The sequence below is a fragment of the Neltuma alba genome, unplaced genomic scaffold, assembly GCF_004799145.2.
Source record: "Neltuma alba isolate B1F8T4 unplaced genomic scaffold, ASM479914v2 tig00000241_pilon, whole genome shotgun sequence".
In the NCBI taxonomy this organism is placed as follows: domain Eukaryota; kingdom Viridiplantae; phylum Streptophyta; class Magnoliopsida; order Fabales; family Fabaceae; genus Neltuma; species Neltuma alba.
The window spans coordinates 87,103-111,826 of NW_021631975.1; the positions used below are offsets into that span (position 1 = coordinate 87,103).

The window sequence follows — 24,724 nt, forward strand, 5'->3', positions numbered from 1 at the left end:
ATTGTTGTAAATGGCATTGATGAACTGGTAAAACTCAATAAACGTGTCATAAATACCTTTAGTAGTGTAGTAAATGATTTAAAACATAATTTATAATAAAATAATAGTTGTAAATGACATTAATAAAATGATAAAGCCTGATAAAAATGTCATAAATATTGTTATTAGTATAGTAAATAATGATTTTTAACAGGTCATTTACTTTGATAGTTATCTTATACGTTATCTTACATTATTATTATTATTATTATTTTTACTAAAACATAGTTATCTTCCTATTGAAGGCAATCGTATTCAAAATAATGTCAGGCACTAAATGTAGGCACCTCTCCTAGAGGAAATTCGAACATTAGTTCACCATATTATGAGGGATTAATGCCTTCTGCTAAACCCAACCCTTGTTGGTACATTATCTCACATTATATCAAGGAGAATGGGTGGCTCAATGATCACTAATTTTTTTGGAATCCAAGAATCCCACCTTAACCATCTTGCCCAAAACACATACTTCATTTGTCCTATTTATAGTGCATTAAGAGAAATTTTTTGTATGTACGCACAATTTTACCCACAATTTGTATTGACTTTATTTATATAAAGTATAATGTATATCAAATAGGAATAAAGTTATAAAATTATTAAGTTTTAAATGAGTTAATGAAGTTTAAAATTTTTCTTAATCTGTGTAAAACATATTAAAAGTAATTTCTAAATAGGATTCGAAGAGTAGTCACTGTCACCAATTAGCCATGATGGCTTGGCATTGTTTTAAAATAAAAGGTAATATTATAAAATCACCAATATTTCAAAATTCTATTTTGATCATGAATATTGATTTGATATTTTGAAAATTAGTGTGACCATTTTGGAATTTGGAATGTTAAAATTATTTTATTGGGATTCTTCCATTTTAAAAAGAAAATCAGGCTCTAACAAAATTCACTTTTGATATTGTAAACATGAGCTGGGAACCGCTCTTGGATTTGACACGTATGATTCAAGGAAGAGTAGCTATCATCTGTAAGCATTGCGAAAAACAATATACAGTATCAATACAAAAGAAATGAAAAACAGACTGAAATCAAAAAATGATTTAACACAAGACAAATGATATGCCTCTGAATTTAAAAAAGAAAATAGAAAAAAGACCGCAACCATCGAGTAATTCAAGGAGGAATATAATAAATATCTATATCTTTATTTTTGGGAAATTCCCGGGAAGGAAGCTAATATCACCTAGCATGGCCCCGCGAACAGCAAAAGTTGGCGAGCCACTAATGCTTCAATTTCTCTAAAAAGTTAGGTCTAACAGAAAGGGCTAGTTCCTCACAACTTGGCGAATCAAGGTTTGAATCCCTATTGGGAGAAGTACTCACATTTAGTACCCGACAGTATCTCGAATAGAATTACCTCCAATAAGAGGATACCTATGCTTTAGCAGGAAAAAAAAAAAAAAAAAGGACCAAGGGATCAGTTGGGGGAGGACACATACGAGCATTTCATAGTTGAATGAGGCCTCGTTCTGACTCAGTTTGCTTGGGTTATATTATTCAAAGAATAAGAAATTACCTTGTATCAAAAAAAGAATAAGAAATTACTAGGTGATGCAGATTTTGTGTTATTTTAATGAAGTTCAAGATTCCTTCACGAGCTCTGCATGCAAACTTTACCACTGAAAGACCGTGGAACACGTCAGAGTCGCTCAGATTTGACTTGAGTCCCTCCCAAAAATAAAACGTCTTGTCCAGTCTGATACCACTAGGGCCCTAGTGCGCCAGCTCACTTGCTTGCTGTTCAAAGGATTGATTCAGCATTATAATTTTGTTGCTGGGGCAATATATTTACATGCTATCTTTAAAAAAAAAAAAAATTAAAGGGTTTTGAGAATAAATGAATACCTTGCATACACAGAATACCATAGCCATTGGGTGCTGCGGCCTATTGATACCCAATCCCCAGGAAGCTGCGCAGCTGTCTGCTCCCCTCCAAGAGGAGCAAATTGCCCAAAATGCTTGTACCTAGAGATAACAGTAAAACATGTACAAAGAAGGAAATGTAATTATCTATGGAGCATAGCAACGAATCCCTCTCTACAGGGGCCATAATTCTTTCAAAATAAAAAAAAAATTACTATATAAATTAAGAGTTAAGAATTTAAGAATATTTACGATGCATGAAAATTTTTACAGTATAAAAAGTAAATGTTGAGTTGGGCAAGACATGAACAATCGATATAGCAATTCAAGCTTTTCTGAAAGGATTGCTATGTTCATGCAAAAACTAGTATGCAAATCTATCTCTAACAAGTTACATTATTTATGAATTATAAACAGTGCAATTCATTCTTCAAATTATGTGCGCTGCACAATACTGCACCATTATTGTTACAATTTTTCGTACAAATATTAAAGTTAAACAAACTTGTATTTTTCAAAAGTACTGCATGATGCTTGTGGGGGGGAAAAAACGAGTACTGCTTGATACAGTAGTCAATTGTCCCAACGCAGGATATTTACCGCACCGCTTCAAAAGTATTCTCGCTAAATAAAAGAGACTGGACACAGAGAACTTGCAGCTCATTTACCTAAAGGGTTTGAACCGATGGCGACCCTCTCCCCTGAATCTGAGAGGACCCTCTGGATTTCTCTCACACTCTTCCATCCGGTTGAAACACTTGGCTAGGTAGGCACCTTGTTGAGAAGCAACCTGATAAGCAGATTCCTAAGCACTCAGAATCATGCAGATTCTGTTAACCACTGGTGAAATAACATGACATGTACCTGTGCAGTAGCAGGAAGAAATTTCATCTGAGAATCCACATTGGAAAGTGCGGTCTTCAATTCTTCAATATTCAGTTCAACGGATTCATTTTCACCATCTTCCTTGGATTCCTTCAAAAGATCAGCAATACTGCTCATCTGCTTATTCTTCAAATATAGCTCAACCTGAGGGTATCTTTCACAGATATCATCAATGACCTCTTGAAACTCTCTGACCGTAAGTGTTCCTGAATTGTCTTTGTCAGCCTTCTTAAAGATTGAAGAAATATCTTCCTATAACGCCGAAATGCAATTCCCAAATTAAGAAGAGCAAAAAGAATATTCGCACTTGAAATCAATAAAGTACGGACATTTTAAATTTCAGATTTTGTCTTGGTGTTGGTGCCTATGCTAATTCTACCTAAAATAGCTTGTAATTGTATCACTTAATACCAGCCCCTAATTGTCAATGGGAGTATATCTTAATACTAAATTCATCTTGTTAAAGTACAGTTAATTAGGAAAGATGTGCTTTCCATGTCTAATAGTTAATGATTTTATCAAAGTCTGTACTCACCAAAATTAAATTGACAAAAGCCTATGCATAATGTCTTACTGTAAAGAAAATCAAATTAAAAGGAATTGCAAAAATGAAAGTGAGGTCCCATATTATATTAAAAAGTCCACTGAAGAGAATGCGTTTAACAGAAATATCAGAAGCTAGTCTTTTGCATGCTGGCAAGCAAGATCATTTGAGTGATGGAGACGTTGTACTAGGTACCATGACTTTTCGCTGGTTTATTGTAGCACAATCACCAAGTGCATACACATTGTCGCATCCCTCAACTCTCAACCATTCATCTGTAGCTACAGCACGCCTGTTAGCCTGTTCCCAAGAGGCAATGTTCAGTGAATATCATAGGAAAATAAACTTCATTTCTAATACAAACAATAGAAGAGAGATATGAATCAGAAAAAACATGATGCCAAAATTCCAAGGACATACCTGACCAATTTGCTCCATGAAATCTTTAATGAACGGACGAGTGCCAATACCAGTTGACCAGACAGCCATTCCATAAGGAATAGCAGAAATTTTTCCTCCATTTTTCATTTCTTTAGTAGAGATTTCTTTCTCAGACACTTTCACGACCATGGATCCTGTTTTCACATTTATACCATCTCTTCGAAACTTTTCTTCAGCAAAAGCAGTGATTCTTTTGTCAAACCTGCAGAAAAAGAGCATGTTATAAGCTTGCATTTTATAGCTGGTAACAGCAGACTCGGATATCAATAACTCCTTTGCAGTGTGTGTGTGTAAATAGTTGAATCCCATACGTAAACTTCCACCAACTTCATTAAATTTTTTGGGAATGTAGACAACATAACGTAAAGCATAATGATTCACTTTCTTCAGAATAAAATCTCAGCTATCAGTTCACCTTCAACAACCACCAAGTGCAGCGAATATCTTTAACAACCACCTCATTCATATGTCCCTTTCGTCAGTTCATCTTGTTCTTTTCAATATTCTACTCTGTTAAAGTAAGTGAAAGTGACACTTATGGGAAATATAATGCTAAAGGCGCCCATAACAGCCTAAACTTTCAGACAATCACAAACTCAGACATAGTTCGTTTCTGTGCCATATTCTAAAATCTCTACGTGCCAGAAAACCTACAACTTGTGCTCCTAAAAACCACGCCATTTTTCTAGTTTCTAAAAACTTCTGCATATGCTTACATCAGTTTAGAGCCTAACAAGACAAGCAGTTGGCCAATGCCTACACTCTAAGGGTGAAGTAGGGACAACACTCACAATAGCAAAAGTCAAAATGACAAACGTTACATTTTATAGGTTGATGGATCTGTGAATACCTTCGGGGAAAGCTTATGATGGGGAGTCACAAGGAATAGCAAAATCGAGTGGATTAGGTGTTTCAATTGCAGGTTGGAAACTTACCCACCAATGGCAACTGATATCAAAGGAATCTTAAAAGAGTTGGAATTTTGTTGGAACAAAAGTTTAAATCTGTTTAAATCATCACGGCTGTGCACAGATAATCAACCTGAGTACGACGATCTAAAGGAGGGACCATCCATGTCAGGACATCATAGAACAAGCTAGAATGACTATAGCAAGAGAATGGAAGTTTCGTTTGAATTCATGTGAAAAGAAAAATGTTGGATAGAAGAGTAATTGTTGGAGGAAATTTGGGCTTTCCGTCAATTTCATAGGCCTATGATCATGTGACCTAGTTTTCCTTATGTGTGTGAGATTAGGATCCCTAAAATCATGGGACTTATTTTCTCATGTAATCTGTATTTATTATCCGAGATTCTAGGAGTAGAATCAGATCTGATTTTATTCTCTCTTTTTCCCTATATATGTAACACTCTATTCTCAATGAAATATACGAGCTGTTACCACATAGAAATTACATGGCATCAAAGCCTTGGTCGTCCAACCTATGACGTTTAAGGCAGCCCTAATGATTCAGCCACGAGCCTTCCATACTGAGGATGAGGGCGCACGCTCATCTTCAAGCGAGGAGGGCTCAACCAAGACTAGTTCAGGATCATACGGAGGGGATCATGGTGGAGACAACTCGTCGCACCTTAGGATGTCGAATGTGACATCTAATTCTCTTCCCCCAGTGTTGATCACACATCGACTCAATGGAAATAACTACCTCCAATGGTCCAGAAGCGTTTTGATGTTTGTTCGAGGGAAAAACAAAGAAAGGTATCTGACTAAGGATCCACCTTCAGACGCTGATCAGACTCAAATTGCAATCTGGAGTGCCAAAAACAACATGGTAATGACTTGGTTGGTGAACTCAATGACAGCTGATATCAGTGAAAGCTATCTGCTTGCACTTACAGCGAAGGAAATCTAGGATTCTGCCAAAATGACTTATGCTGTTAGAGAAAATACAGCGGCTATTATCCAAGTAAAACGTACCCTACGCCAGTTAGTTCAAGATGACAAGACTGTCACTCAATATTTCACTGCACTAATCAAGCTTTGGCAGCAAATTGACCTTTACGAGGTTTATGAGTGGTCCTGTACCAAAGATAGAATATACTATAAGCAACTCATTGATAAAAAAGGTGCTATGATTTTTTGCTTGGCCTGAATGATGGATTTGAAGAGGTACGAGGAAGAATCATGAGTATGAAGCCCTTCCCATCCTTAGAGGAGGCATTCAATCTAGTCTATTGTGAAGAAAGTCGAAAGATGCTAACTCAAACTGGTTCGAAGTCTCTTAATGAGATGTCAGCAATGGTTGTCAAAGGGAATTAGGGAGATGCAAAAGGAAAAAAACCAGAAAGATGATGTGACCATTGTAACAAAGGTGGTCACACCAAGGAGGTCTGTTGAAAGCTCCACAGCAAGCCTACCAATTAGAAGCAAGGGCTATTAGCTAGCTCAGGAAATCCGAGGGGGGGTTATTGAGCACTGAAGAACTTCAAGTTTTAAGAAAAATCTTAGAAAAACATGCACCTGTCTCGGCTAAACCAAGTGAGAAAAATACCCCTTCAATCACTTTAGCACAAGCAAGTACAGCTCTTACTAAGGCTCTTAGTGGTACAGTAAAAACAAAAAATATTTAGGTAGTGGATTCTGGAGCAATAGACCATATCTCAGGTCTTAAAGAATTATTCTCTCAATTTTCTGAATTTTCTGAGCATGATATTGTTAAAGTTGCCAATGGACAATATGCCAAAGTAATGGGATCTGGAACTATTAATATATCTGATGAGATTGTTTTAAAAGATGTTCTATATGTCCCTGAAATTAAGTGCAATCTGCTATCTGTAAGAAAGGTTGCTTCTCAGATCAATTGCCTTGTTATTTTTGACAAACATTGCTGTAATTTTCAAGACTTGACCTTGGGGAAGATGATTGGTAATGCAAAGGTAATGGGCTCTACTACCTTTGCGGATCACCACCGAATAAGGCTCAAGCTCAAGCTGCTCTTCCTACTTTTAGGAATATAGGTTAGGCCACCCTAGTCTACGCTACATGTAATTCTTGTTTCCAAGCATTGATAATAAAACAATATCTAATTTTCATTGTAAAACTTGCCAATTTGCAAAACAAGTTCGAAATACCTATTCTCCTCATCCTTATAAACCCACTCAACCATTTGCTCTCATACATAGTGATGTTTGGAGTCTATCAAAGTTTGAAACAAATTCTAAGGCCAAATGGTTTGTAACATTTATTAATGATCATACTCGGTTAACATGGGTTTATCTCATGAGGCAAAAATCTGAGGTTTTTGGGATTTTTCAAAAATTTCATAAACTTATTCAAAATCAATTTCAAAGTTCAATAAAGGTTCTTCGGAGTGACAATGGAAAGGAATATTTAAATATATCATTCCAAACATACTTGGAAAACAATGGAATTCATCATCAAACTTCTTGTGTCCATACACCACAGCAAAATGGTGTGTCCGAAAGAAAAAATAAGCACCTTCTGGAAGTCGCAAGAGCAATTATGTTTGAAAATAATGTGCCAAACAGATTTTGGGGGGATGCTATTTTAACTTCTGCATACCTCATAAATCGAATGCCATCAAAAGTTTTAAAATTCCTCACTCCTCTTCAGAAACTCCAGAAAACTTATCCAAATTCACCTCTTATTACTACAATTCCTCAAAAAATCTTTGGGTGCATAGCTTATGTTTTAAATGATAATTGTGAAAAATTAGAACATAAAGCTATTAAAACCATTTTTTTAGGATATCCCTCACATCAAAAAGGCTACAAGTGTTTTTGTCCTGACAATAACAAAGTCTATGTCAGTATGAATGTGAAATTTATCGAAGAACTACCTTTTTTCAACAAATTAACCATTCAGAGGGAGAGAGGTGTGAGTGAATGGCTTATTTGTGATACCAAGAATGATCATCAATATAAATTTTCTGATTTTTCTGGTTCTGGACAGCAAGTTTATGAACCCCTCACATCACCCAATTCCGCTACGGTTCCACTCTTACCCCCTGTTCCTCACACACCAAATGTCCCTCCTTAGTATTCCACCGAAAACACTGCAGAAAATAGTCCTGGAACTCACCAAATTCCTTGCCCAGTCCCTCTTCCAAATCTGACTTTCAGCATACAAATCCCTTTGAATCCCTTGCCACACCTAACCCATTCGAGACTAGGGAGGAAGAGTCTAGGGTGTCATCTAAACAGCAGCTTAATGGTGAAGAGCCCACTCAAACACCAATGCAAAGCCATGAATCTGTACCTGAGGCAAGTCTTGAAGACTTACATTGGCCTATTGCCTTGAGGAAGGGAAAGAGGAGTTGCACTCAGCACCCAATTGCTAGGTATGTCTCCTATCAAAAACTATCTCCCAAGTTGAAAATGTTTGTGGTGAATGTGGAAAGAGAATCTATTACAAAGAATTTTAAAGAGGCTATTTCTCATCCTAAATGGAAAGCAGCCATAGAAGAAGAACTACGGGCTCTGTACAAAAACAAAACCTGGAAAATTGTTGATTTACCTAAAGGCAAGACTGTTGGTAGGCAGTAAGTACTGATGGTAGTGTGAACAAATATAAAGCCCGGTTAGTGGCTTGAGGGTTTACTCAAACCTATGATGTTAATTACCAGGAGACATTTGCCCTAGTAGCAAAACTCAACACTATAAAGATCCTACTTTCTCTTGCTGCAAATCTAGATTGGCCATTACACCAGTTAGATGTCAAAAATGCCTTTTTAAATGGTGACCTTGAAGAGGAAGTGTACATGGAAGTTCCTTTAGGGTTGAGAACATTAGAAAACTCTCACAAAGTGTGCAGGCTCTACAAATCCTTATATGGCCTAAAACAGTCTCCTAGGGCTTGGTTTGAACATTTCACTAAAGCTATTAAGAAATGGGGTTATAGCCAAAGCCAAGCTAACCATACTTTATTTGTTGAGTGCTATGGTGATAAGATAACTAATCTTATTGTATATGTTGATGATATAGTGCTAACAGGAAATGACTCAAGTGAGATTGTTAGGCTGAAAGGGAAGTTAGCCGAATTTGAGATCAAGGATCTTGGACCTCTAAGGTATTTTCTAGGGATGGAAGTAGCTCGCACATACCAAGGGATCAGTGTGTCACAAAGAAAGTACACTATAGACCTTCTAAAGGAGACAGGAATGTTGGGGGGCAAAACTAGCAAACACTCCAATGGAACTTAATTAGAAACTGATCATAAGACCTAATGGTACAGCAGTAAATAGAGAAAGATGTCAGAAACTAGTAGGAAAATTAATTTATTTGTCTCATACTAGACCTAATATATGCTACCTGGTTAGTGTAGTTAGCTAATTTTCAAGCAATCCTCAAAAGGAACACATGACTGCTGTTTTTAGAATTCTCAGGCATTTAAAAAGGACACCAGGACAAGGGTTGTACTTTGCAAAGAAAAATACTAGAGGTATTGAGATGTTTACTGATGCTGATTGGGAAGGATCTAAGACAGACCGAAGATCTACCACAGGGTATTGCTCTTATTTATGAGGAAATCTAGTAACTTGGAGAAGCAAAAAACAACCAGTGGTGTCACAAAGTTCAGCTGAATCTAAATATAAAGCATTGGCACTTGGAATTTGCAAGGGAATGTGGCTGGTTAGGTTATTAAAGGAGCTCAAAATCTATGATAATGAACCAATCAAAGTATGGTGTGACAACATGTCAGCCATTAAGATAGCAAATAATCCTATCCATCATGACTACACCTGAGAATGATCAACATGTAGAGATTGATCGCCACTTTATCAAAGAGAAACTGGAATCAAAGGTGATTGATTTATCCTATATTCCTTCAGGACAACAGACAGCTGACATGATGACTAAGTCTCTCACTCAAGAGAAATTTGAAGGCTTTGTAGACAACCTGAGAATGATCAATATCTATTCACCAGCTTGAAGGGGAGTGTTGGAGGAAATTTGGGCTTTCTGTCAATTTCATAGGCCTATTATCATGTGACCTAGTTTTCCTTTTGTGTGTGAGATTAGGACCCCTAAAATCATGGGACTTGTTTTCTCTTGTAATCTGTATTTATTATCCGAGATTCTAGGAGTAGAATCAGATCTGATTTTATTCTCTCTTTTTCCCTATATATGTAACACTCTATTCTCAATGAAATATACGAGCTGTTACCACATAGAAATTACAGTAATATTGAAGTGCAGGGTGGGAACCATGTGAGCATGGGTATTTGTGGTATTTGCTATTTGACAGCTAGTGAGAGGGGCTATATAACAGTTGTTGGAGGGAGGAGGTGAATGCATGAGAAATGTGGCGAGTGAATTGAGAGAGTTTCTGTGCCTCTCGAATGCAATGAGGTTGCTTTCCTTCTGTATAAGATAAGCTCCATACGACTTACACTCTCCAGAGAAATTTCTCATTGAATAATATCTATTTTCTAGAGTTAATTTCATCGCAAAATACCTACTTTCTGGAGTTAATTCCATAAAAAATATGCACTATGCTAATGCTTTCGCTTGATACTCTCATAGTACGTATTACATTTCTTGTGGTTTTGATCAACCCCTTTGATAATAGACTAGTGAGTAATAAAACACTATGTAAGTTGTTTTGAATGTTAGTTTCAAATTCAACTTAAAACAATTAAAAAAAGAATAAAACATTGTACTTGTTCTCCTCCTCCTGAAAAACCATGCCATTTATCTAGTTACTAAGAAATCCTACTAGTTATTCTAAGCTAACGCTCCTAGGGCTCACTGGTTACTACCAGCGATTTGTTAAAAATTATGGAAAGATAGCTAGTCCTCTTACTGACTTGTTGAGAAAGGATGCTTTTAAATGGACTCCAGAAGCTAAGACAGCCTTTGAAGAGCTCAAAACAGCCATGACAACACTTCCAGTACTAGCAATGCCAGATTTCTCAATTCCCATCGAACTGGAAACCGATGCTTCGGGGACTGGTGTGGGAGCCGTGCTGGTGCAGAAGGGAAAACCAGTAGCCCATTACAGCCAGAAACTGTCCAACCGGGCTCGGCAGTGCTCAGTGTACGAAAGGGAGCTCATGGCTATAGTTATGGCAGTTAAGAAATGGCGTCACTACCTCTGGGGACACAAATTTGTAATCAGGACTTACCAAAAAGCTCTAAAATACTTGCTGGAATAGCGAATTGTGGAAGAGAACCAGCAGAAATGGGTATCCAAGTTAATGGGGTTTAAGTTTGAAATAGTTTACAAGCCAGGCAAGGAAAACCGGGCTGCTGATGCCTTGTCAAGGCAGGATGAATCTATAGAGATGATGGGATTTTCCATGTGGCAATATGATGAAATCGAAGACTGGGAAAAGGAGGTGCAATCTGACCCGAAATTAGCATCAATTGTACAGCGACTCATCACTAATCCAAGGGAAGTCGAAGGTTACAGTATTGAAAAAGGCTGTTTGCATTACAAGGGGAGGCTGGTATTGCCAAAAAAATCTACCAAAATTCCCTTGTTACTTAAAGAATATCATGATTCTCCCGTGGGGGGCCATTCCGGTTATCTAAGAACCTACAAGAGGCTGTCCAGCGTTGTGTATTGGGAAGGTATGAAGAAGGACATTCAACTTTATGTAGCTCAATGTGATGTGTGCCAGAAAAATAAATATCAAGCTCTTTCTCCTACCGGTTTGTTGCAGCCCTTACCAATTCCACAAGGAATTTAGGAAGATATTAGCATGGATTTCATTACTGGGCTCTCTAAATCTAAGAGGTATGATGTTATACTGGTTGTGGTGGATCGTCTTTCCAAATATGCCCATTTCCTGCCCTTGTCACACCCCTTTACAGCAAAAGATGTTGCTGAAAAATTTGTGAATGAAATTGTAAAATTGCATGGTTTCCCTAAGTCCATTATATCGGATAGAGACAGGATCTTTGTGAGTCAATTCTGGAAAGAACTGTTTAAGTAGGCTGGAACTCAGTTGTGCCTTAGTTCAGCTTACCACCCTGAAACCGATGGCCAAACGGAGGTGTTAAATAGGGGGTTGGAAACTTATTTACGCTGTTTTACCAGCGAGAAACCTAACCATTGGGTTCAGTGGCTACCTTGGGCTGAATATTGGTACAACACATCACATCATACTGCAGCAAACATGACCCCTTTTAAAGCTGTGTATGGAAGAGACCCTCCTACCTTCCTGAAATTGGTTGATGAACCCTCTGCACTGGAAGCTGTAAATGAGCAGATTCAGCAGAGGAACCAAGTCATTGCTGCCCTTAAAGAAAATCTTAGCAGAGCCCAGAACAGAATGAAAGGACAAGCTGATAAGCATCGAAGGGAAGTGCATTTTGAAGTAGGGGAACAAGTCTATGTTAAACTTAGGCCTTATCGACTTCGAACCTTGGCAAGAAGACTCAATGAGAAACTAAGTCCTCGTTTCTATGGCCCTTTTAAGATCCTAGAAAAAGTGGGGACAGTGGCATATAGATTGGAACCCCCTCCCACAGCTCGGATTCACCCGGTTTTCCATGTTTCAAATCTGAAAAAGTCAGTCCACCCAGCTATTGTGACACCTAACTTTCCTCCAATACTGTCCGAGGACTTAGAATTACAAGTGCAACCCCAGGAAATTCGAAAAGCTCGGAAACTCATCAATGGGGAGTTGGATGTTCTGATTAAATGGAAGGATCTACCTGAATTTGAAAATTCATGGGCAAACGCTGCCACCATCAGTAGTTAGTTTCCAGGCTTTCCCCTTGAGGACAAGGTGAAACTTGTAGGGGTGGGAAATGATATAACCGTTGGCATTAGGAAGACTTATGGGAGGAAAATGAGAAAATCAAGGGAAGAAGTTGAAACCACTGGTCAAATCAATCACCCCAGAGCTCCAGGAATTGAGGAACAACTCTGAGTGGCAGCTACCACTAGTCATATGGGTCTTAAACCTGGTAGGGTGGGTAGAATTACTTTTGGGGAGCCTATATTATTTTGAAAGAACTGAGAGAGGGTAAGGAAGTTTTAGAGGGAGAATATTGAGGGAGAGACCTGGCCTCTCGAATGCCATGGGAAGTTGCTGTATTTAAGTTTGTCATATTAATTCCAGTGTAATCTTTTGTTGCTGGACGTGGTCTATTTTGTAATTAGGGAAATAGAGCTTTGAGCTAGAATCAGGGAAAACTTACTGTAACTTGATTCAGTGTTGAAACATTAATATCAAAGCCTCAGTATTTTCCTCATTTATGACTGATCTGTTTTATTATCATCAGTTTATTCTCCATTCTGTTAAGTATTAAAGCCGGGTCACAACAGTTTGCGTGAGTTTATTGTTTCTAGATTAACTCGATTCTTACCATTGGGCATCAAAGCCATGGTTGAGATGTGTTCTTCCTGCAACAACAATCCAAATGATGAAAACCCTTTTGCTGGAGACCCTTTTGTAGCAATAGCTTCATGACTTGAAGCTTTGGATGTTTTGATTGAGAAAGTGGCAACCTTGGAGACTATATCAGCTCAAGGTACTCCTGGAGAGGTAGGTCGTGCCACTAGGCCAATGACAACAATAATGATTTAGATATATATAGAAAGGGGCTGAGACCTCCTCATACCAAAGTTGAATTTCCAAAGTAATGACAGTATGGGTCCTTAAGGTAGAGAAATATTTCAGATACTATGAGACACCGAAGGATCTTAAAGTTGATGTAGCTTCCATGCATGAAGGAGATGCCTTGGACTTGTTTTCTTAGGTGAATTCTGAGAGAACAAAATTGTATTGGGACGAGCTAGTCAAGATTCCACGGGAACATATAGGCCACTTGAGTATATGAACCCAGATGAGCATCTTTGCACTGTTCGTCAAACAGGTTCGGTGCACGACTACAGACAGGAATTCGCTAGGAGGGCATTGCACGTATCCAACTGGCTAGAACACTGCCTCCTTGAGCTTTTTATCAAGGTGCTGAACGCGCAATTGAAGTCAAATGTGCACATGCAGAAGCCGCGTACAGTATATCATGTGGCCAGTCTTGCCGTAAGAAGATGTTACTAGCAAGCGGGCCCAAGTCTAATTCTTCACAGGCCCAATTTGCACCTCCCAACCCTCTTACCCGAACATTACTGCACGAGAAAAAGGTGCTCTCCTCCCCTTGCAACATGCTCACAACTTGTACTCAGGGCCTTTGCGATGCAAAATTAGCATGCAACTCCTCTGAACAACTCAAAGGGCAATTCTTGGGATAAGGTAAGGTAGCAAAGGCGTGATAAGGGGCTGTGCTTTCGCTATGGGGAGACTTTCAAACAGGGTCATCATTGCACTTCCTCTTCTTTTTCCCTGGTAAAAGTTGATGAGGATGGGAATCTAGTGCCTGAAATTTCAGAGCCTGTGGAGGCAGCAGAACTAGAGGAAGCTGAGGTATCATTTAATGCAATCTTGGGTCAACCCACTGCTGCCACAATGAAACTCTGGAGTTTAGTTCATGGTTGTAGTGTTCTGCTCCTAGTAAATAGCGGCCCCACACATTTTATTTCGGAGTCATTAGTCACTGAATTGAAGTTGCCAACTTTAGTTCCTACCTTTAGCATCCGAATTGGTGGTGGAAGAATAGTTCATCGCAACCTCGTATTCAAGGATATTGAAGTTAAGCTTCCAGGTTTGACATTAAAACAAGACTTCTATCCATTTTCTTTGGCTAGTTTTGATTTAGTGCTGGGCATTACGTGGCTTGCTTCTCTAAACACAATCTCTGGCTTGATGGTAAAAGGTATAAGCTGCAAGGACTTCCTCATGCAAACCAAAACGCTGAACTTCATTCCATGATGTTTGCACCAAACAGTACCGGACCATTAAATTTAGATGAGCTTACGATTGAGTTTAATGCTGTGTTTGATGAACCAAAGACATTAATACCCTTAAGAGAACACCATTATGCCATTCCATTACTGCCAAATGCCTAACCCCCTAGTTTAAGGTCATACCGTTATCCTTACTTGCACAAAAATGAAATTGAGCAACAAGTAGAAGAAGTTTTGCACAAAATGCTCATTCAGCCTAGCTCAAGTACCTTTGCCAGTTAATGGCGAAGGATAACTCATGGCACATGTGCATTGATTATCAGGCCCTTAACAAGATCACTATACCTAATAAATATCCCATTCCCAACATTGATGAGTTATTAGATCAATTGTGTGGTGCAGCTCATTTTTCTAAAATTGACTTATGCTTTGATTATCATCAGATCAAAGTCTTAGAGGTAGATATTCACAAAACAGCTTTCATAACGCATAAAGGACATTATGAATTTGCGGTGATGCCATTTAGCCTTACCAACACCCTAGCTACCTTCCAATCTACTATGAATGATCTTTTTAGGCCTTACCATAGAAAATTTGTGCTGATTTCTTCGATGATGTTCTAGTATACCATCGCTCTCCTTAGCGGCATGAGTAACACCTCAAAACTGTTTTTCAAACCTTGTAGCAACATTCATACTTTGTTAACTTTAAGAAATGCGAATTTGGGTGTTCATGCATGACATTCTTGGGGCATTGAGTTTCAACTCAAGGGGTGCAAATGGACTATGACAAGATCAACACTATAAGAGAATGGCCAATACCTTCTAATGTTATTGAACTTTGTGGGTTGTGGGGACTCAACAACTACTATTGAAGGTTTGTCAAGAATTACAGTATGATTGCTCAACCTCCTGCTAAACTGACTAAGAAGAATGCTTTTTGTTAGTCCCTTATGGCTCAAAGGGCTTTTGATAAGCTCAAATTGTCTTTGATTACTGTCCTAGTGCTTAAACTTCTAGATTTTAACTCTTACTTTACTATTGAATGTGATGTCTTTATGGAGGGTGTGGGTGCCATTCTTATGCAGGACAATCATCCCATTGCCTTTTGCAGCAAGGGTTTTTCACTCTCGAAGACGTACCAGTCTCCTTATGACCGCGAATTGTTAGCACTAGTGCTTGCTTTGCAGAAATTGCACCATTATTTGTTAGGTCATCACTTCATAGTCAAAACAAACCATCACAGCCTTAGAAATTTGCTTGACCAGCGTACTCTTACCAATTTGCTTGACCAGCGTACTCTTACCAATAATCAATAGCGCCTCATCCTTAAACTTCTTCCGTTTGATTTCTCCATTATATAAAAAGCAGGGAAAGAGAATACAGGAGCTGATGCACTCTCACCATGACCTCAACATGCCGATTTCCTCCACTTGGTGGTACCTATCCTTGTGGACTTTGGGAACTGCAAGAAGCATTATCACTTGACCCCCACGCTAGCCCAATTGTTGCTGCTTTGAATGGGGATCCTGATTCCAAGCCAGCTTATACATTAGTAGATGGAAAATTGTCTTTCAATAGGCGTCTAGCTGTTCCTAGTAGCTCTTCACTTCACGCCAAGTTACTTGAAGAGGTGCATATTTCTCCCAACTGGTCATGGAGGATTTTTAAAGACTAGCCTAAAACGAAAATTGATGTCAAAACTCTTTCCCCTGTTGGTCTTTTGCAACCCCTTCTGCGCTTAAACAGGTTTGAGAGGATATTTTCATGGACTTTATTGTTGGGTTGCCTAAACTTGGTTTGTATGATACCATCCTGGTGGTAGTGGATCACTTAAGCAAATATTGCCATTTGATTCCTTTGTTGCATCCTTATATTGCTAAATATGTGGTGGCACATTTTTGTGAAGAGGTTATTTGATTGCATGGCATGCCTTCCTCTATTGTTTCAGATTGGGACCCTCTTTTTCTCGGTACATTTTGGTAAGAGTAATTTAAACTAAGCCAAACCTGTTTAAGGATAAGTACATCATATTATCCTTAAACAGATAGGCAAACAGAAGTGGTCAATCATTGCTTGCAAGCTTACCTAAGGGGTTGTTCTTAGAGTAAAATTTTTATGCTGCGTAGAATATTCATTTAATACCAGCTCTCATACCTCAGCTAATACTACACCCTTCAAAGTAGTATATGGCAAAGATCCTCCTCCCCTTCACCCATTCGTAAGAGGGGAAACACAGATTGCTAACCTTGCTAAAAAACTTGAGACTAGAGATCACATGCTTTGCTTACTTCGTGCTAAGTTGAAGAAGGCACACGACCACATGAAGACTTATGTTGATTCACACTGTAGAGAGCTTGAGTTTAACATAGGAGATGCTGTGTTCCTTCGTATACAACCCTTCAAACAGCATTCTCTTGCTCATATAAAATATTCCAACCTTTCACCCCATTTCTTTGGTCCTTGTAAGGGAAGGTGGGACCTGTTGCATATGAGCTTGACTACTAATGACAGCAAGAATCCATCCTTTTCTTCATGTCTCTTTATTGTGCCCTGCCCATAGCCAACCACTAGCCACTCCTCCTGCTGAACAACCACTTTCTGATAATCTTGAGCTGCTATTAGAACCTGAGAAGGTGCTATCACATTGCTGGAAAGGGCGCTCACTAGAACTGCTAATCCAATGGAAGTCTAGACCTACTGAGGAGACAAGTTGGGAACATTGTGACCTTCTTAAGCAACAATTTCCTACTTTCAGCCTTAAGGACAAGTTGACTTTCGAAGGAGGGAATAGTGATAGGATCCTAACTTATCAGAGGAGAAGAAGTGGGGAAGAATCTTTAGACTTGACCAAGTCATTGCTATTTCTGATTTAATATTTATTAATTGTTTATTTTGAATGAGTCAGGGTTTGTTAGCTGAATATTAGACTCTTATAGACGTTATGTGAGTCCTCTAAGTCCATTTGTTTCTATTTGATGTTTATCCCAATAAAGCAGGGATGTTCTGTTATTTTCTTCATTGTACTTAGGTCTATAAATATGCTAGTATCAGTTTATGGCTGGCATATGAGTGCATAATTACAGAATATACTGCGGATTATTAGGAGAAGATACAGCAATGTAATTGTAGATATGAGTAAAAGATTTTAGGGATATTGTTTCCTTTTTTACGTTGATTGTAATCGCATGAAATCAGGCCACTTTGATCGGCCCTGTACATCTCCTTCTTGTATATATTTGACCAAATAATACAGTGAATATACATAAGAATTATTTCAGTATCCTAGAGTCGTTACCTTCTACATGGTATCAGAGCGTTCGTGAGGGGAAATGACGATGATGACTGAATCTTCTGGCAGCGAGAAGGAGACACTCTCCCAGCCCGAGTCGAACACTTCGCCAGCGACAGGAGGCTCCTCTGTTGGTGGCGCATCGCGCCTTGTACCCGCTGGGTTCGAAAGCTCAGCCGTTCTGATTGTCCTGGAGAAGCTTTCCGGCGACAACTATCGTGAATGGGCACAGTCGATCCGGCTTGCCCTTGAAGGTCGTGGCAAGCTCGGCCACATCACTGGTGACCCGCCGCCCCCACCGTCATCCGATGCGAAAGCCGTGAAAATCTAGAGAACCAAGGACGCTATGGTCTGTTTGTGGTTGGTGAATGCCATGGCTCCTGCCCTCAAGCGTTGTTTTATGTTCCTCTCTCCTGCACGTGAGATGTAGGAGGCAGTCCGTGAAGCTTACAGGGATGAAGAAAACGCGTCCCAGGTGTTTGACCTCAAAGCAAAATTGTGGGACCTAAAACAAGGGTCTCTCTCCTTGGGAGATTATTATCTTGCCAAAACTACCCTTTGGCAGGAATTAGATCTCATCAGTGACGACAGTCCGTGCTGCGCTTCCCATGCTGCCAACAATAAAAAGAAACTTGAAAAGGAGCACCTCTTTGAACTGTTAGCTCGCCTCAACCCTGCCTTTGATGATATCCGAGGTCGTATTTTAAGTCAGGATCCTCTCCCTTCAATTCGTGGGGCCTTTGCCATGCCAAGAAGCGAGGACTCACGTAAGAAGGTTATGATGAAAATTGACACCACTCCTCGGCCTCCCACCATTGAGCCCTCTACACTTGCTGTTCGCTCCACTAATCAACAACATAGCAACACCAAACAGACCCACATGTGAGCACTGTAACAAACAGGGCCACACCAAAGATACATGCTGGGATCTCCATAGAAAGCCAGCTGATTGGAAACCCCGGAAGGGAAAAGGCCGTGGTTATGTAGCTGAAGCATCTCAAAGTGAGGATTCTGCCTCGCTAAATCCAGGACGCCCTGATGATGCACTAAGCAAAATCCTAGAACGTCTTGCTGCATTAGAGAACAATCAATAAGCTAGAAAGCCACCGGTTGCTACAATAGTTAAACGAGGTAACTTTTTTAAAGCTTTGGCCACAATCAAAGGTATGAGTTCTAGACATTGTTGGATTGTTGATTCTGGAGCCTCTGATCATATGACTGATGATATCACTCTCTTCTCTTCTTATACACCTACCACATCCTTACCACCAGTTAAAATTGCCGATGCCTCTGATTCTGTAGTTGCTGGTATTGAGAGTATTAAGATATCTGCCACACTCACTTTGCATGCTGTCTTACATGTTCCAAACTTGAAATGCAATCTGTTATATGTGAGTCAACTTTCGAAACAAGAAAGATGCCATGTTGATTTCTTTGCCACTTATTGTGTTTTTCAGGATCTGTTGACGGGGACAACGATTGGCGTTGCTAAGGAGTTTGATGGTCTTCACTACCTGGATGATTGTGTTGATCACCGTGTTAGCTCTTGTAATAAAGTGTCTCTCCCTAGGACCAGTGACTTTGAGTTATGGCACAAATGTTCCATTCTATTTGCTCTAATAAAGATTGTTCTGAATTTTACTGTGACGCTTGTGAACGTGCTAAACATCATTGTACCTCCTTTACAAATGTTTCTTATCGTGCGTCCTAACCCTTCACCATTATCCAAAGTGACCTATGGGGACCTACTCGTGGTCCCAATCGCACGCAGTCAAAACAGTTCATAAGTTTTATTGACGATCACACCCGTGTAAGTTGGGTCTTCCTGTTGAGAGATAAAACTGATGTTTATCACACTTTCGTTGACTTCTATCACATGATCCACACACAATTTCAAACAAAAATTCAGATTGTTCACACTGACAATGGCACTGAATACTTCAACACCAACCTGTCATCCTTCCTTAAAGAACACGGCATCCTTCATAAAAGTACCTGTCCACACACACCTCAACAGAACAGCATTGCCAAACGAAAAAACCACCACATCCTTGAAACTGCCAGAGCCAGAGCCATTATGTTTAGTAGCAATGTACCCAAATACCACTGGGATGATGCCATCCTCACTGCCACTTTTCTCATCAACCGAATGCCTAGTAAACCCTTGTCATACAAAACACCCTTGCAAGTACTTCACACTCACTACAACCTTCCTTACTTGGAAAATACCTTGCCTCTGCGTGTATTTGGGTGTACCTCGTATGTCTACCTCCATCACCATCACAAACTTGATCCCAAAGCCATCCGTTGCATCTTCCTGGGCTATTCTAGCGCTCAAAAGGGGTACAAATGTTACGATCCTACTTCCAAACGTCTTTATGTCATGTGTGATGTTACCTTTCATGAAACCATTCCGTTTTACTCCCAGTCTTCAATTCAGGGGGAGAATTGGAGTGAATCTCAGACTAATAAAGAAACCTCAGGCCATGAACCCGGAAAACTTGAAACTGAGCTCCTATTTGACCCATTCCCTGTCTTTGAGGACCCTGAGAGTGAAACAATACCTACAAGTAATAAGGAGGTTACTGACTTAGGGGGAGACACATCTAAACAAATACAGACCTATGCATGAAGACACAAGACAGGTACTGTTCCTCAAGCTACTGAAATAACCCATGAATCCGAACCAGAAACTGATCCAGACCAAATGCAACATGAAAGAGAAGAGGCTACAGAAAGACAGGAACCAAATGATTTTAACCTGCCTATTGCAATCTGGAAACAACCCAGAACATGTACCAGACATCCCATTGAGAGGTTCGTCTCTTATCAGGCCCTCACATCAAAATATTGTGCTTTTGTCTCTCACCTTGATAATGTCAGAATCCCAAATGGCATAGAGGAAGCCCTGGCCCATCCGGAATAGAGACAAGCAGTTATGGAAAAAATGAAAGCCTTGAAGAACAACCATACTTGGGATATAGTTGACTTGCCAAAAGGAAAAAAGGCAGTAGGTTGCAAATGGGTGTTCACTCTAAAATACAAAGCAGATGGCAGCCTTGACAAGTATAAAGCGAGACTCATCGCCAAAGGCTTCTCTTAGGTATACGGCATGGATTATACAGAAACATTTGCACTCGTGGCAAAACTAAATACTATTAGAATTCTATTCTCACTGGCAGCAAACCTAGATTGGCCACTCTATCAAATGGATGTAAAGAATGCCTTCCTCAATGGTGAATTGAAGGAAGAAGTATATATGAGGTTGCCCCCAGGATTCCCTGAAAGAAAGGCAAACCAAGTGTGCAAACTAAAGAGGTCGCTGTATGGACTGGAACAGTCTCCCCGAGCATGGTTTGAGAGGTTCACTGGTGTCCTCAAAACACAAGGATTCAAACAGGGACAGAGTGATCACACTATGTTCTTCAGGCATCTAAATGGGAAAATCACGGTACTTGCAGTATATGTAGATGATATTGTGCTTACAGGAAATGACCTATCAAAGATTAATCGTATCAAGGGGGCTCTAAGTAAGGAATTTTAGGTCAAGGACCTAGGAGAGATGAAATATTTCCTAGGAATGGAAGTGGCCAGATCAAAAAAGGGAATCTACATCTCACAAAGAAAGTATATCCTGGATCTTTTGAAAGAAACCGGGATGCTTGGGTGTAGGCCAAGTGACACCCCCATACGTACAGACAAGATTGGGGATGACGAAGACCTAGGAAAGACAGTTGACCTAGGAAGATACCAACGAATGGTGGGAAAACTGATATATTTATCTCACACACGACCAGACATTGCCTTTGCTGTAAGTGTGGTAAGCCAACAACACTCACATGACCCAAAATTGAAACATCTAAATGAGGTGTATAGAATTCTAAGGTACCTAAAGGGTTCACCAGGACGTGGTCTCCTCTTCAAGAAAAATGGCCAACGGAATATTAAAATGTTCACAGACGCAGATTGGGCAGGTGATCAGGATGATCGAAAATCAACTTCAGGGTATTTCACATTTGTCTAGGGTAACTTAGTCACATGGCACAGTAAGAAGCAAAATGTGGTGGCCAGAAGCAGTGCTGAAGCAGAGTTTAGGGCCATTGCCCTTGGAATTTGTGAAGGTATATAGGCAAAGCGAGTGCTTGAAGAACTAACAACAGGTGTAAATCTGCCCGTAAAACTTTACTCCGACAACATGGCGGCGATCAACATCTCCCATAATCCTGTCCAGCCTGACCGAATGAAACATGTGGAAATTGACAGACACTTTATAAGAGAAAAGATTGATGGTGGATTGATTGATCTCAGGTATACACTTCAAGGGAGCAGACCGCTGATGTCCTCACAAAAGGACTTCCCAAAGACAAGTTCGAATTTCTCATAGGCAAGTTGGACATGATTGATATCTATGCTCCAACTTGAGGGGGAGTGTAGAATATACCGCGGATTATTAGGAGAAGATACAGCAATGAAATTATAGATATGAGTAGAAGATTTTAGGGATATTATTTCCTTTTTTACGTTGATTGTAATCGCATGAAATCAGGCCACTTTGATCGGCCCTGTACATCTCCTTCTTGTATATATTTGACCGAATAATACAGTAAATATACAGAAGAATTATTTCAACACCCTAGAGTCGTTACCTTCTACAATAATATTATCTCAGCATTATGGAGATACTCCTAATTGGCTACTGTGAGTGAACAAGTGAGATACTTGTGAAATCCAGTAGAGTGTTTGTGTGAGTTTATTGCTTTCAAATTACCTCAGTTCTTACCATAAACCTTGCCATTTTTATAGTAACTTAAAAACATGCACAAGTTCTTCAACATTTCACACGGGCAAAGCCAACCCCACCCAACATCTAACAAAAAGGAGGGCATATGATTTGTGAGAGTTCAACTTACATTCCTAAAATGTGATCTCCTGCCTCCAGAAGTGTGATTTTAACAAAATCTTTTATCTTGGGATATAATTTGACCAGATCCTCATTAACGAAATCATGAAGTGATGCTGCAAATTCCACTCCAGTTGGGCCACCTCCGACAACAGCAAAATGAAGAATTCTCATCTTATCTTCTTCGCTAACATTTGGCAGACTTGCTCTCTCAAAGCAGTCAATAACTGCTCTTCTGATTTTTTGAGCATCTTCTACTTCCTGCCCATGCATATCCACAAGGTAACTACAAACCAAAAGCTTGTAAACATGCATAAAAAGAATCCAGTCTGTACTAGAGTCTCCAAATCGACGAATTTGTATTCCTTGTCACTTCAACTTACCTTTTCAGAAAAGTAAAAAAAAAAGGGGGGGGGAAGCAAGGCAAAACTGTTCCTCATTTCTGTACACAATTCATTTCAATGGCAAATAACAAGGGCTAATGGTCAAGGAAGTTACCTTCAAGAAAAGACAATTCTCCACCACTCCCGGAGTATTGAATGTGTTGACATTAGCTCCCACGGCTATGATGAGGTAGTCATAATCCAAAACGAATTCTTCTTTCTCCTTCAAATTATTTTCTACACTGGATCGGCAGTAAACTTTCCTGTTTTCTGCATCAATCTTCACGCATTCTGCTTCACTGAATTGAAAGTCGACCTTTTTCTGCTCATAGGAAGACAAGAAAAGGTCCTAGTTACATCCTGTGTCTCCTCTTACTGACGTAATCTACTAATTATACGACTCATGAGTATATAGCATCTAGCAAAATCTTAGTCAGGCAATTTCCTTCCCCAAAACTGTTTTTGATTATAGTAATTGGAAAACATAGCAATACATCTTAAATAAAGTTAGTATTTACATTTCAGAGGCTTTAAACATGCGTTTTCAAGATCCAATCATTTTTTCCCATCTCACAGATGGACCTTTGGGACGTGAGCAAGCAGTCAACCAAACAAACAGTTTCACAACTATAACGAATGACAATCTGATACGTAATTTGGCGTCAACAGTTATTATATAGTGTCTATGACGTTAAGGATGGATGGCTAAAAATTGACAGATGAAATGAAATGTTACATGCCCCTGTAACAAGTTAAGTCATATCCTCCTTCCTTAAGGCCAGCTTCCTCACAAAAGGATTCAATATGAGAAATTACTAACAACGATTAAACTCTGCAGCAGTAGAAATTTAGTCCAACAGGCTTTTTCGTCACCTTCCTGAAAAAATTGCGAACGGGTTCAACAATGCTGCGTGCTTCGACCGTACCGCATGTAACACTAGGAAGCAAGGGGGTGAATGCAAAATAATTACGAGGCGATACCACCTGAACCTCGTATCTCGGGTTATTGAGATTCTTCAAAAAGCTTGTGCCTGCCCAACCGGTTCCCAGCACCAACACCTTCTTGTCGTTGATTGTTCCAGATGAAGCAGCCTCCGCATAAGCCAAAAGACCGCCTCCACTGGATCAGGCAAAGTATTCGTCTCAGAGCAATTCACAATTTCCATAGATCTATTCACTAAGATTTAACTAGTGCCTAATTGCAAGAATCTAAATAAAAAGAAAAAAATCAGCCGCTTTGATCCGGAGAGTCAAAGTAGCAAATGGGAGCAGAGAATCATTTAAAAAATAATCATCAAAACGGTACTACTTAATTTGAATTGAGAATTCATGATTCAGGAATATTTCGATTCAATTTTATTTCGAAAGGAGATTAGCGAAAGACTGAAAGAGTATCTGATGATCAGACCTTACGGTGCAGAGGACGACAAGTTTGAAATGCGAGGAATGGTCGTGAAAAGCTCTAGATACCCGTTGAAAGAAAGTGAAGCTGCACATTTCTCTCCGGCTTTGTGAATTTCACTGCAAGGTTCTGGCAAAAAGATCCGAGTCCAAAATTCCGGGAAATGACACAGCGAGAAAATATAGGACGAAAAGAGAGAGAATGGAGCAGAGGAATCTGGTAA

General features: G+C 39.5%; 1 protein-coding gene across 3 annotated transcripts; it reads right to left on the minus strand.

The window, feature by feature from the left end:
• Nucleotides 1-1,162: 1,162 nt before the first annotated feature.
• On the minus strand, nt 1,163-24,712 carry LOC114761356 (external alternative NAD(P)H-ubiquinone oxidoreductase B3, mitochondrial). 3 transcript variants are annotated; one of them, XM_028950806.1, is made up of 11 exons: nt 24,508-24,712; nt 24,084-24,219; nt 23,920-23,976; nt 23,215-23,421; nt 22,727-22,977; nt 3,766-3,988; nt 3,541-3,645; nt 2,781-3,053; nt 2,585-2,706; nt 1,899-2,018; nt 1,163-1,790 (listed from the first exon to the last, which is right to left on the minus strand). In XM_028950806.1, the coding sequence occupies exons 1-11, from the start codon at nt 24,594-24,596 to the stop codon at nt 1,703-1,705; spliced, it is 1,671 nt and encodes a 556-aa protein (XP_028806639.1). In that variant the 5' UTR covers nt 24,597-24,712; the 3' UTR covers nt 1,163-1,702. The 3 variants fall into 3 exon arrangements, with proteins under 3 accessions (XP_028806639.1, XP_028806571.1, XP_028806714.1); XM_028950738.1 differs by having other exon boundaries at nt 23,973-24,219; XM_028950881.1 differs by lacking the exon at nt 23,920-23,976 and having other exon boundaries at nt 24,508-24,711.
• Between the last annotated feature and the right edge of the window lie 12 nt (nt 24,713-24,724).